At 38.7% G+C, this 14,908-nt stretch overlaps 1 protein-coding gene across 6 annotated transcripts; it reads right to left on the bottom strand.

Annotated features, from left to right (window-relative positions):
* Positions 1-555: 555 nt before the first annotated feature.
* LOC116262311 (uncharacterized) lies at positions 556-12,738 on the bottom strand. Of its 6 annotated transcripts, XM_031641554.2 has the most exons (13): positions 12,588-12,738; positions 12,305-12,412; positions 12,093-12,184; positions 8,395-8,553; positions 8,037-8,252; positions 7,744-7,818; positions 3,712-4,085; positions 3,490-3,600; positions 2,905-3,395; positions 1,971-2,139; positions 1,318-1,557; positions 1,099-1,233; positions 556-950 (listed from the first exon to the last, which is right to left on the bottom strand). In XM_031641554.2, exons 3-13 carry the CDS (start codon positions 12,178-12,180, stop codon positions 828-830), a joined length of 2,181 nt encoding a protein of 726 aa, XP_031497414.1. In that variant the 5' UTR covers positions 12,181-12,184; positions 12,305-12,412; positions 12,588-12,738; the 3' UTR covers positions 556-827. The 6 variants fall into 6 exon arrangements, with proteins under 6 accessions (XP_031497414.1, XP_031497413.1, XP_031497415.1 ...); XM_031641553.2 differs by lacking the exon at positions 12,305-12,412; XM_031641555.2 differs by lacking the exon at positions 12,305-12,412 and having other exon boundaries at positions 8,172-8,252.
* Positions 12,739-14,908: the final 2,170 nt, after the last annotated feature.

Below are 14,908 nucleotides of genomic sequence, written 5' to 3'. Positions count from 1 at the left end.
GTTGAAAACATGAAAACTGTCATAGTTCTCAAAAATATATGCTTTAACCTGACAGTCATGTATGATAGTGGCCAACAAAGATCCTGCATGATAAAACGGAAACTTGAAATCAGTTCGTGAAATTACGACCCCTGAAAAGAGAACTTCTCAGTAAACTATTGCTTTTTTCTGTCCCTGAGGAACATTAAGGAACCTAATTTCTAGTGAGATAACAAAAAACACTGAATCTAAAAAAAAAATCATTTAACTGCTTATCTTGTGTGGTATGTAGGTTAGTACAAGCGACTAGATGTAAGATGCAATGAGATGAATGAATTTTGTTACTTTTCTTGTTAATTTTTTATCAAAAGGAAAATAGGAAAAGCAAGTTCAGGAGTATGCATTCTTGAACCAAATGGAAAAATTGGATAAGCAGCACTAGCTACAGAAACCATCCCCATTTAAGAGATCAAAAACTATCGTGCACTGTGTCATGTCCAGGAAGCATCCGTTTTTCATTTTCAATTCCCCCTGATAATTCTCCAAGAATATGATTCATACATTCTTAGACAATAATATGCAAGGAATTTTGAAATTAACTGCCACATGGCATCCAGCAGGAAAAGAACAAATAACTTAATTCAGCCAAAATCCCAGAATGGTGGGAGCAGCGTTTACAACTCATGTCAGCTACTTTACACTTGCAGAAAATTCCCAACACTAGTGATACATAAAAGTTGCATGCTGTCATTGCAATGCGTCGCCCTTTTATTGCATCCTTCAAAATTAATATTCTACTATACAATCACTGCATCTGCGGCAGTATAACTCTGCTGTGGAGATGGAAATTAGTGAACAAGACGAGTTACAATTCCAACAGCAACAGTCTGGCCAGATGCTCGCAGGTATGCCCTTCCAAGAGCTCTATAGTTGGAGAACTCCTCTACACACAGTTCTTTACCGAGAATGACCTGACACCAACAAGGTCTCGGCATCAGTTTTATTGCATAATAGGACGTTTTGCTATAAATGCAAATAAGAACTTTGAAATATTCAAATATTATTCTGACTAACGAAAAGTCACCAGAGTGCCAAAAAACTGGTGGAGCTCCAGGTTACCTCGATGATTGCACTCTGCTTGGAAGTGAGACACCTAGGAGCCTTTTTGGAAACCTTCCCAGTTTTAGGGTCAAGCAAAGATATGATCCTCTCAACTTTTGCAGCTTCTTTAGCATGATGTATATGGAATTCAACCTACAATTTTTCTTCTGACATCACATATCAAACCAAAAAAATCTACTGAAAGGAATGGGAGGGGGGAACATCATCGCAATTCACCTGAAATCCAACTATAATCGGCATTTTGATGTCCAAGACCAACACTTTGAGCTCTAAATGGGAAGCCACAGCTATTGGAAATTCTGGGTGGCACAAGACCCCTCCTGTGATCAAGGAAGCCCCATCAACCCCTTGCAAACCAACATCCACATTATCGCCTGCTCTGGCTATACCACATGCATGTGAATCTTGTTCAATGCATCGAACTGTTGCTACATCTCCTGATGGCATTACCAGGACCTGCAAGCAGCATATAGACATAAGGCCTATCCACTATACGACTATGAGGCCCATTTAAAATATTGCCACACCCAATAGAAGACAAGCTACTCAGAAAACAAAGAACAATGCATGATGGTGAGAACGACTACTACAAGTCCTCAATAACAAAAAAATTATTAATTTTGCACAAAAAGTTAAAAGTAGAACTTCAAAATAATACCTGTGACCCAAGTTACCTTTGCATATAAAAAAAAACTAATAAATGTGTACATAGATTTCTCCCCCTTCTCAATGCCAAGTGTTGAACAATCTTACATGAAACCTAACATTAAAAGGTCACTAGGTTCCCCTTCTTTTACATCTTCAGCACCAAGAAGAATAAGGCAGACAGCAGAACCAACAGAGAAATCAATATATCAGATGAACTTCACCTTTGTACCATTTCTGATGGCTCCAGCTTCCACTTTACCACTAACAGCTGCCTGCCCTAGTGACCGGGACTTGATAACATCACAGATAGGCAACCTAAGCGGTTTGAAAATTTCACGTTCTGGTGGTAGCAAGGAATCGATGGCATCCAGGAGATGAAATCCCTTATACCTGCCACATGTCATCAAAGACATTTCTACAAATAAATTTATGACAAACTGCTAACAATTGCACAAATATTTGGTGGATTATTATGATACATATAAATCTCAAGGTCACACATAGTCTAGTACTCAAAAGTCAAGATCTTTTAAGAGACAAATATATGAAGGCCTCGCAGAACACAGTACCACATCACAGATCCTTGAATAACAAAAAAATTGGACATAGTTAACAAAATATTTGTTGCAAAGATATAGAAAATTATTGGGCTTAAAAAAATTGGACATAGTTAACAAAATATTTGTTGCAAAGATATAGACAATTATTGAGCTTACCAACGTTTTGCAGTCGAGGAGAACAAAGGGTAAAGAGCAGCATAGAACAAAACCATAACAAGGTAGATAGAAGCAGTGAATAACATAAAATTAATTAACATCTAAAAATTACAGAAAGATAAGCAGCAGAAGTTAGAAAGATCAGGTGTACAAATTCAAGGTACATAGGAGAAGAGGATACATGGTGATGGTACCACAGAATCTCAGAAAGAGAAGATAATGTGTGGCAAAATTAGGTGTACAAATGGAACATGAATCAGACCATAAACAAAACTTATTTTACAGAGAACAGCAGTAAAGAGTCCATCAGTTGAATGCCAAACAATATTAAAAACAGAGTCGCCCCAATTTTAGTAGCAGCAAGCATTGTAACCTTATCTAATTGATGAAAAGAAGCAGCATAACACTTGAAACATGACTATAAAAATACTACACACACCATGAGAAACGAGGTTCGGTTATAGCTGCAACAAGATTCTGATTCTCCATAACACTCAAAGGTACCCATGAAACATGTGATTCTTTAAATCCACAAGATCGGAGAAATCCACCCAGCTGCATATTGATGGAATCAAATCTTTCTTTAGAATATCCTACAGAATCCATCTTATTAACAGCAACAACCAGCTGTTCAACACCAAAACTTCGGATAAGTTGTGCATGCTCCTTTGTCTGTCCCCCAACTCCATTTAAACCCATACCTGCCTCAAAAGAACCAATAGATGCATCGACAACAAGTATCGCAGCATCTGCTTGTGTAGCACCAGATATCATATTTGAGACAAAATCTTTATGCCCCGGTGAATCAAGCATAACAACATGAAATTTCCTTGATTCAAAACGAGCAACTGCAACAGCCATAGTTATTCCTCTTTCCCTTTCCTCAACACTTTCATCTAATGCCCAAGCATAGGCAAATGAGCCTTTTCCCTGCACTCAATGTAAAAATTAAATAGAAGAGTGATTAGGTTGAAGTGAATAGCACTTATGAAGCAAATACAAACATATTAATAAATTATTACACCTGCTGTTTAGCTTCCTTCTCATACTTGTGCATATCCTTCTGAGAGATCCGCCCCAAAATGTGCAGAAGTCTTCCTGTCAGCGTTGATTTGCCAGAATCAACGTGGCCAACCTAAACATGGTAATGAAAGTAAATAAATACAGACTGCTCAACCTTCGAATAATTTGAATAAAATTTGCAAGTATCTTTTTTGCACTCAACCAGAACTGGAGAAAACCTTACAATAGCAAGATTTAGCTGAGACAAACCCCCACATTTTTTATCAGGAAGCACCCACGTCTCTGGTTTGTATGCATCTAATGGAACTGCTTTTCTCATATCTCTGACTGTCTTCGTAGAATCAGCTGCCTCATTCAGTTTTAACTTACTCACTCCACTCACTAGGCTTTGTGGTTGACCATCTTCAAGAAGAGATGAACCATTACTTGTGTAACTCTTGCTATCCACTCTCTTGTCTTCTGCCTTGAACTGTACTACTTCTACTGAAGACCTTGATGATGAAGCCCCATGTTTTGAAGCATTAGGTAAAAGATCAACAGTCCCCTGATCCATGTTTGTGCCTAAAGAAGCTTTGGACAATGCAGCGTGTGAGGTTCCTGCAACAAATTTGGAAGAAAAAATGTCTTCAATGACTCATAATTAGAAGACACTGAGTGGGGGAGGAAAAAGAAAAAGAAAAAATACAAAAGACATAGTTATATATAGGTTGGTGCAATCCAAAACCAGAAAATGAAATGGTACAATGTGGATGGCATGAAACAGTGGATGCAAGAACTAGACATCTGAACGGTTATTTAACTCGGTGACATGTTTCTCTTCATGGGAACAACGAAGTAGAATTCATACAAATGGACAGTCATTTAGGACAACATTAAGGTCAACTCAAAGTCTTGTTGGCTTGTAGCCCTGTACACATATGCATATGATATCCCAATTTACATAAACAAATACATCAACCGATATCTTTTATGATCACCTATACATACCAGGTTACACAATAAGTACTTAAAAAGGTGCATGGTGCAGGAAAAGATGCAAGCTCGCCAGTAAGCAAAATAAGTGAACAAGAGCAACTTATGATTTCTTAATTGTCTATTGTCACGATGTGTGGTAGAGTGCAAAAAGAAGTCTTGTTAGATTAACACTAATTCCCTTTTAAAGAGAAGGATTAGGGTGGCAGAAATATTTACTATAAGTCCCTCAAAAGAGACAGAAACAAGAAAAGACATCACACCACCTTGTATAAATTTCCAAAATACTCATCACAAGATTTAATTTTTTATTGCTCCCCTCAGGAGGAGGCTAGCACATAGGCAGCAGCACCAGCCGAGAGCAGCCTGGCCAGCTCATCTGTGCCCGGCAACCTTCAACTCAATTGCAGTCCACTCAGGAAGAGCTCGGGCCAAACCCAAGTGCACGCCCTCAGCTCGAGCCCACTCGAGCTAAGCCTAGCCTAGAGGCATCCCAGAATCAACCAGAAGCACAGTCAGCATGGGCACCCTTCAACTCAATTGCAGTCCATTCAGGAAGAGCTCGGGCCAAAAGCAAGTGCACGCCCTCAGCTCGAGCCCACTCGAGCTAAGCCTAGCCTAGAGGCATCCCAAAATCAACCAGAAGCACAGTCAGCATGGGCACCCTCCACCTGGCGCATGTAGGGAGCTTCCCTCCATGTGTTGGACCTCGGTCAGCCTAAGCCCCACATGCTTGCCACACACCAACTTCATGACATCATCCAAGTGGCAAGCCACCTCAATGCGGGACCCGCATCCCTCCACTCAGCATGCCACTTCAGGGGATAGATAGCTTTACATCAGCACTAGAAGGGCCCCTTTCCCAGGTGCCCTTTGGGCAGCCCCCATCGATCAATGGTAAAATTTTGCAGCCACTCACTCCCTCCAATCAGAAGATGCCATTTGAATTAGGCACACCCATTTTGGTCCATTTTTCATTTTCGCATTGGGCCCATAAAACACTTGTTCTTTCTCTTTTATGAATTATGCAATGTATGACTTTCGTGTGAAACCTATGTCACATGGGTGCGGGTACGATACGGGGTTTGGCCACGGCAATTTTGAGGGTACGGCAAATTTTATATTCCCAAAAATGATAAAATGAAAAAAAAAAAAACATTAATAGTTCACACTTATAATCTCATAAGAAAGTCTCAAACAAAACACAAACAATACATTGTTTATCATAAGAACCCATACAAATGCTTCATGAATCATACAAATGCAGTTTACTGAGCAAGAAATTTTAGAAAATTCGGGTACGGGGGTACGGCCGAGTGTATATGTAAATACATATATTATATAATAATCCACAAAAATTCTCAAAATTAAAGAAAAACGAGAGGAAAATATAGAATCTTAATGGAAGGGAAATATAAAATAAGAGAAAAATCAAAATTAGAGAAAAAATTAAGTTTGAAAATATAATTTTAAATGTTTTAAATGTAGTTGTACCCATGTACCCATGTCGCGGAACCCACGTATTGACACGGGTACCTGGGCAAATTACACGTACTGACACAGGTACCTGGGCAAATTATAAGTACCCGTGTCCAATGTTGTAAAAAGCGTATCGTAAGTCGTATCGGTCTGGCTTTAATCGTATCATTTTTTTAATAAATCAGAAAAAATAGGAAAAAAATTCAAAAAATCATAAAAATCAGTAAAAAACAAGAATAATGTGTTCTTCTTAAAAAAAACACATAGATTTATAAGTCATAAGGTCCATAAGTTTATGAGATACCACATCAAAAACAAGGTTTAGATGTTATGTATTACATCACAAGATGATAATGAAATTGTGAAAATGTTCAATGTCAATACATATAAAATGAAAAGCACTCGACTCTCATTCATAATCTTCATCACATTCATTCTCATCCTCATCTCCATCTTCTTCATTTTCATCTTCACGATTTAAAAAAACCTCTTTCCTCCAAACGAGAATCAGCCACCCACGCACAAATCGATGGTTTAATCGATGATTTCATTTTGAAAATCGATGATTTAACAATGGAAATCGATAATTTCCCTCCACGGTGGCACAATCTCTAGGTTAAAAATGAAGAAGGGCCGGGTTTTTATAAAAAAACTCGAAAAGGGGGGTTCTAACCCCCATTTTTTGAAATCACCCCGTATCGTACGATACGGGGCGTGTATCGTATCGTATTTTGTAAAAGATACATATCGCATCGTACGTATCGGCCCCGTATCGTACAACACTACCCGTGTCACATAGTGTGAAACCCTAAGCTCTTTCTCTCTCCCTCTCTCTCATCTTCTTCTCCTTCTCTTCCTGCATCCTTGATGGAGTGTCGTTGCCAAGCCGTGCCGCTGTTGTCCCTTTTGCCTTTGTCTAGATTTTGGCCATGCACCGGCAGTCCACCGCCGCACCAACCTAGCCCGCCTGTTGCAAATCTGTCCCAGCCACGGAACTCTCCAGCATGTGAGGAGATAGCATGGCCAGTTGCCACCTCTTGGCAACCTGGCCCCAGCCGCCGGGATCTCCAGCAGGATCGTGCAATCTAGGCCGGGCTTGGTGGTAGTGCATCGTTGTCCTCCAAACATGCGGCACCATTCACCTCCTGGGCATGCCTTTGGTCCAATTTGACTTCAAGCCTATACAAATCATTTCAGTGTACTTCTTGGGCAGAGTTAAAAAATCATAAAGAATTTCATTTTTGTAACTTCTCCCTTAGAATATTTGAGTGGTTAATTAATCCCCAAATTTCTTCCTTATTCTCTTATCTCCCTCTCCTATCTCTGAACTAATTCTCAACTTTGAGTTCATTGTTTCCCTAATTCACTCTCTCCTTTATCTTTATTGTCTTGTTACCATGGAGATTCTGCTGATTTTGACACATAAAACTAGCCCCCTGGAGTTGCATCTCTGGATGCAACAATGTTAACAACACCTGGTCATATATTAGGGCCAATTCCAAAGCAATTAGGTGAATATCGTTTAAATTCTCACCCAAAACCCAATTTTGTTGGGCCATAACCTTTTATTTTTAAACCATTGCAGATTTTGGCCTTTGTATGCAAAATCCAGCGACATTCTCACCATAGACCATTGACAGCCTCCTTCTACTCTTTTTGAGCCACTTCGGGTCGAAACCTTGCTGTAGGAAACTCATCATTTTGATATGCCTATGAACCTTGTAAAAACAAGTTGAGAGAGAGAGGGAGGAAGAGAATGAACAGAAAGTAGCATATTATTACATGTGGCTGAAAGATAACTTGCCTTTCAAACTATTCCCAGAACGTTTTGCTGCAGAGACCACATCATCCGGGGAAGGCTTATCAAACTTGAAAGGTGCTGCAAGACATCCAATTCAGTCATCAAATGATAATGATAATGATAATGATTAATGAAAACCAAAAAAAAAAGCAAAATTCATATTTGAGAATTGATCCCCAGTTTTATTACAAAGCTAAAATGCCTTGTTAAATATTAGATTCACGTAGTGAACTGGAATGACTAACAACACAAAATAAGTATAGAATACTTATTTGCCACTTCTATACATAGCGAACCTATATTAAAACGGTATCTTGCATCATGATTAAGAAAAGAATCCTCAAAATCAGAAAATTTCCACTTAATCTTTTCAATCCCATGGGAGCCATCAACATCTTTGCTCAAAGAATAAACAGGCTGAAAGGTAACACCCGTTTTCAACTTCTGAGCAGGCAACGCTGGGAACAGAGATTTGGCCAGTTTTGAAGCTCCCCGACCATTGCATAAGTCAACTGCATGAAAGAAACTATGCTGACAGTTTATATGGAAAAGAAAATATTTTTGTCAACTTTATCTGGAACAGCTATCAGTATAAGTGGATGTTTTATGTGATACATGATATCTCGAAGTAAAAGTAAACATGCAGCCACTAACCTGCTTCTTCATTTTTCTCACTTAATGATTTGACAGGAGGATATCGAATTACGCCACAAATATCACAATATGTTAGCTTCTCCTCATTATCGTATGTGCAAATTGGACAGCACCAAGTACCAGGTTTTGGCAAGGATTCACTTGTACTAGAACCCTTAGCTATTGAAGGACAATAAACAATGATGAATTAGAAATACAACCATATCAAAGAAGGTTGACCTTATGTAGGCCTAGCCTATTTATCTGACGAGAATACCGAATGGCTAATCGGAATAAGAAAACCATGAAAAAAATCAATTTATGAAGCCAAAAGCTCCTTCTTCTAGCTACAAAATGGCTAATGGAAATGACAAGCAACAAGTAGCACAACGCAAGTGAAAGACTTAACCTGATTGCTCACAAAGAAATGCCAAGAAATAAGTAGCACAATGCAAATGAAAGACTTAACCTGATTGCTGACAAAGTCATGCACAACATTGATCAATAAGATGCAGTTCTACTGTGCAGTCAAAAAAACCACTCCCAGGCATTGCCTATTGTGCCAAGCTCTCTAGGTCCAGTACCTAGGAGCAATGTTATCCGTATCGTACGATACGGACGCGTATCGTACGATACGTATCGTCTGTATCAACAAAAACGATACGACACGCCTACAATACACGATACGGAGGTGTATCGTAGACGTATCGCCCGTATCGTACGATACGGGCACTGTATCGTACGATACGGTCGATACACCCCCGTATCGTACGATACGGGGGAAAAATGGCAAAAGGGTCCGATGGCCCCTTTTTTTCATTTTATTTCAAAAGATATGCTCCTCTCTCTCTCTCTTCTTGTTTCTAAACATTGCAAGAGACGTGGGAGGAAGAGATTTTCCTCATTTGCTTTAAGTTTTGCCCGTGAGATAGCTTTCTTTCTCGTAGAGGGCACAGTGGAAAGCTTGGAGAAAGAGGGCTTTTTGGATCATGAAAGATGACAACTATGTCTATATGTTTTGACTTCTGAACTTATGAATTGTGATGTAATCGAATACTCTTCGGCTGCTTAGTATGTTATTTTGATTTTTGAATGTCTGATTTCTTATTTTGGAATGTGTTGTTCATATTCATACTTCATAGTTCATACTTCATATACATGAATGATGAATGTTCCTTTAAATACATTTTTCTTGATTTTTTCTTGTTTTTTCGAATTTATTTAAATTTTTTCTGATTTTTTTCTATTTTTTTATAATTTTTTACAAATTAAAAATTAATTTTACGATACGTTACGATACATTTACGATACGTTACGATACGGCGTATAAGTCGGCCCGACCGATACGCGATACGATACGCCAGTGATAACATTGCCTAGGAGTCTAGGACTGCCTATAAGCCGCAACAAAAAGGTGAAGGGTGCTTGGGCATTTTATTCTTCTTAGTTAGTACATACATATGCATTTCCACATGTCCGCATACGCAGATGAATATGTCTCTATGTGTATGTGTGTGAAAAGAAAGAGAGGGGGGTGGGTGGGGACTATGCCTACCCCACTTTGTACAAAGGGGAGAGAGCAGTGGACCCCACAAGTGGTTCAGAATAGATAGGCATGCTTCACTTTCAAGTTTCAAACAACATGTAAGAATCATAATGGTGAACTGGCAGCTTCCAAGTTCAATCAAAACAGGATATAAAAGTTTGTTGGTGTAAGAGTAAGCCAATTATGAAATATTCGCATTGGATACTTGTCAAACTGCATGTCCATGAAGTTGATAGCAGCCTAGAGGGACCTACCAAGCTTCAAGCTTCCAAGAGATTGTAATATTCCAGCTAATTGAATGTCATGAAAAGTTTGCAAAATGCCCATCTTTAAAGAATCATTGGTAAGGATGGGAGAAAGGAAAATTAAAACGAGAAGGATCTTCTGCAACGGCAAAAAGATAGAAGAAGAGGCAATACCTAGAGGCTTCAGGACTCCAGATTCCTGAAGAAGGTAGAAGCTGAAAAGTGCTTTATATTTTTTTGCTTTATTAGTAGAAGAATGTATTGGTTGATGAGACAATAAAACAGTTCACATTCACCTATTTTGTATACTTCTTAATTGATTTTCACGTTACAAATTCCACCAATACACTAACTCACCCAAATCATATGACAACCAACTACAAGGACATGGATTGCAGTCAGGCATAAATTGTGATGTCCATGAAAAGATATTGACAAGTTGACTTATACTCCTGATCTTCTCCCCCACCCCAACCCTAACCACCCCCCCCACCCCGCCCCCGCCCCCTCCCAAAAAAAAACAAAAACAAAACTTTTGGCATTATATGAAACTTGCATTAACTCTTTTAATTTATAGGGTTAAATGTAACAATGCCAGCCCTAGAGGAAAAGAAACAGAATGAGAATTCCAACCTCATTGACTCAAGACATAATTAGTCATTTCATAAACTGACAAGGAAGGACAACAACTTTTTTATCTTTTACTTCAAAGCAAAAGAATAGGGTATTTTTGGCAGGAGGATCACTCAGTTTGTACATGAGTAGCATGTCATATGATACATTATGTTACGTTACGTAACCATAAAGGAGAACGATACAATACACCCTTGAAATTAGTCTTAGAGGTGTAACATACACCTTGAAATCATTAAAAAAACGTCAAAAAAGTTTGTTTTATTTAAGGGTACATAAATTTCTTAATTGAATTGATTTGTGACATGAAAGTCATTCTTACACATCTAATTTAAAAATAATAAAAAAATTTAGGGCTTTTTTTCAGCAGTAAAAATAGAGATTTCTAATAAGACCCTATGTCTATTCTCATTCATAAAAAATAAAATTCAAATAGTGTGACGCTAAGTTGCTCAAGGACTTCAAGGAGCATGCCAAAGATTAACACTTATTTGTTTTGATCGACATTCAAGTATGGGAGTAAATTAAGTGGTCAATTTTATTTATTTCTAGTGAAAGTGTGCATGTCATGTAACATATATTTGTTACCTTTTTAGGTTCCTACAGAGAGCATCTTTTCTCCTAATATTGTATTGCTCGGTATTTTCTGATTTCTTTTTTTTTTTGCATTAAAAATTAAATTTGCATTTTTTACTTTAGGTGTTTATCTATACCGTTATATACTTATATTACACACTTTACAACATTACCGCCTAACACTGCAAAAAAAGATGCAGCTGCTCCTGCATGGATCACCTACCCCCACAGTTCCAATAAGGAAAAGACAAGAAACACGTCTACAGTCGTCATTAGATATTAAAGACAAATTTAAGACTGTTTGATTAAAAAATCAGTACAAGAAGTTAACAAAGACATTAAGGCTGTCAATGGAAGAACAGTACATTTGAAACCATAGCAGAAAATTTTCTTTGGAGCCGTGGTTTCATAAAACACTACATTGTGGAAGCAATTAACAAAGACATTAAGGCTGTCAATGGAAGAACAGTACATATGAATCCATAGCAGAAAATTTTCTTTGGAGCCGTGGTTTCATAAAAACACTGCATTTTGAAAGATGTTGAGCCTCCAAATGCAGTGATTCCAACAACCACCAGCCCAAACAGGTGGATGGCTCCATCATAGACACGCTCATAAAAAAATGGAAACTACAATGCACAGCCCGCTACTTCACAAACGCCTACGGATTTAGAAACGGTCTCAACGAATCCAGGGTGTGAGGAACCAAAGTAACCAACCATCTTCAAAATCATAGTCATAGTCATAGTCGTCATAATAGTCATAGTCATCATCATAGTCAACCCCGTAACTCACTTTTCGCGGCATTGTCCTGCAACACAAACAAACTGTAAGAATACACTAACAACAGAAATCCACACCAACATACAAAAATACTAAAGTTTCTATGTTTTGCAGAGTGATCATATCCATGGCTAGGAAAGTGAGGTACCAATCCTAGTAACTCGTTTCAGGTAATCGCTGTAATCAGAAATATCGTGCATCTACAATCTTTGGGCCAGACACCTATGCCCCCTCAAATTCACATGGCGTTTCGCATCTGTTGTCACGAATTAGATGATAAAAATAATAGTATAAACAAAAATGAGAGGAAACGGAGGAGTCAGAAGAAGAAAATGGGGAAGAAGTTGGCCAGCGGCAAGAAGGGCAAGAAAAAGGGAGGGGGAGAAAATGGGAAAACGAAAAGAGAAGAAGGAAGATGGAGGAAAGCGAACCTTGTTACATAGAGTGGGCCGCCAGTTTATTCTTAGTATTGTTCTCCTTCTTCCTCACCGATCTCCGCTCGATCGACAGAGACAGGGAGAGACGAGGACGGACAGAGTGACATGGAGAGGACGGGAACGAATCAAGAGGGCTTGAATTCGCTCATGTCCCTTCTCTTTTGTTCCGGGAGTATTTCTTTTGAGGGCCTCACAATTTATCATGATTTTGCAAATGAGCATTTCATTTATGTATTTGCAATACGAGTTCGTTTTTAGCAAAAAGTTAGTATAGTTGTATCATTATTAGAGATGCCAGTGAATCCGATTGAAACGGATCAGACTTTGATTCAGTTAAGTAAAGTGCGCCAGATTTGAATTCTAATTCAGATATAGTTTTAAATAAGTTTCTTATATCCAATATCCATACATTTTTTGAGCCAGTTTTAAATATATAATAGTGTATTTGGATTTTGTTTCATATTTGAATTCAGTTGTGAATACAAATGTCGGATCTGGATTTTGAAATCAAATTTGGATTCAATTAAATATGGTCTAAGATTCTTTTCATTCACATTTCAATCCAGATTCATACATCTGAATGTCTGATAAATCGAATACGGTAAATGGTACATCTTACTCGGATTTGATCCGTCAACATTCCTAACCAAGGTTAAGCATCTTTGCAAACTTAGTTGAATGAAAAAGGATGGTGTAGTTCGATTAGCTTAAGTAAATGAAAAGGAATGGTGCAGTTCAAGGGCGTTTTGCGGCGTGCTCAATCCCTAATACAATTTTGTATGCGTTTGCACCGAGAGGTAGTGAGACCCATGTGATGTATTTTAATGTGTTATCCGTGAATTTAAAAAAAAAATCTAAATATTCATGTTTAATGCTTGTACAGGCAATATATTTTTCAGTTGCCAATTTTAAGCATTTCCTCTATTTTAAGTCATATTTCAATTCATTTTCTAACAATTTTTTATTACAACCTTACCATTTTCCAAGTGCTGTCCAAAAATACATTTTCGAAAAATTTTGCCAATCATTTTCTAACCATTTCCCAATAAAATTTCAAATGTTTTACTCAATTTCCAAGAATTTACCAATCAATTTGCAAATGATTTTCGAAGTCAGTTGATAGGGGACCTTTCAAATCGACTTCAAGAAATTTTCAAGAATTTTTAAATAAAATTCAAAGTAGCTTCACCTAAATTTGTTAGAATTCTATTTCAGGGAACCCTTCTGATACGAGCCTTAGTCTGAGTAGGCCTAACCAAGGCCAAAGGCACGGCCACAGTGAGAGATCACGGGTCAATGGAATTAAACTTCGAGCCTAGAGCAAATGCAGTGGGAGGTGCGGGAGGATATGCAACGGCTCTAGGACATGAATGAACTAGGTGAAGACCAGCAATTGAGGGAATCCGCGAGTTAGGATACTAGATCCATAGGACTTCTCTGGTATAGGCCATGGTCCATTCTTGAGTCGTATCGAAACCCAAGTCTCTAGAGTCGGTCTAGGACGAGTCTAGGGAGGTCTCTTGGCTGAATTGAGCTCAGCTCAATGAGGTTAAGGGATGTGTCAAGTCCGAAGTTTGGGCGGCAACCCGGACGAGGTCCCCACCTTGAGCTCACAAGGCTCAAGGGGCGTCTAGCTAGGACTTAGCCGTTTTTCACTTCTTGATTTGCTTTATTTGAGTTTGCGCCAATTCGGTTTTGGATTCAAACTTACCAAGGCGGGTTGTGCCTTGGATCCGTTTTGCTTTAGCATGTTCTGGATTTGGGCTGGTTCCATGCATGGGAACCAGATTTATGTACTCATGTATATAAAGTTTTGATTCATGTGTAAACGGATGGAATTTTGGGAAATCAAGGTCATTTGCTTCTTTGCTCTCTCTCTCTCCTCACTTCTCTCTCTCTCTCTCTCTCTCTCTCTCTCTCTCTCTCTCTCTCTCTCTCTCTCTCTCACGTTCCCTCCAATCTCTTCTCCCAAGACCAGCATACTGGCCCTCTACTTCCCCTTCCCCCTCACTTCTTCCTCTCCTCTCCTTCCCAACTCCTCACTATCTCCCCTCTCTTTCATTTACATCAATTCTCGTTGAAGAAGAAGGTGACGGCTTTCTCTTGGGTGAGCCACGGCCCAAGGATTTATCATCGTCTTCATCTTCGCATCTACCCAGCCATGTCTTGGGTGCAATATCTCTGCTACATCAGAGATATTAGAGGCCTAAGTTGAACAAGGAGGCTGCGTCTTCATCCAAGGAAGGACAGCAAACCCACGGTTTCCTCATACAAGGTTAGTTCTTGGATTCCTAAGGTGAAAGCTAAGCAACTAC

Source organism: Nymphaea colorata, chromosome 10 (genome assembly GCF_008831285.2).
Source record: "Nymphaea colorata isolate Beijing-Zhang1983 chromosome 10, ASM883128v2, whole genome shotgun sequence".
Lineage (NCBI taxonomy): Eukaryota > Viridiplantae > Streptophyta > Magnoliopsida > Nymphaeales > Nymphaeaceae > Nymphaea > Nymphaea colorata.
This window is presented reverse-complemented; position numbering and strand designations above follow the sequence as displayed.

Bases quoted from the DNA above. Each gene is read 5' to 3' on its own strand.
- LOC116262311 (XM_031641554.2), bottom strand. From the start codon at position 12,180: ATGCCGCGAAAAGTGAGTTACGGGGTTGACTATGATGATGACTATGAC. The intron at 7,819-8,036 runs GTTCGCTATGTA...GATGTCTTGCAG, and splicing joins AAGATACCGTTTTAATATAG to CACCTTTCAAGTTTGATAAG. The intron at 951-1,098 runs GTAACCTGGAGC...TGTTGGTGTCAG, and splicing joins AGCAGAGTGCAATCATCGAG to GTCATTCTCGGTAAAGAACT.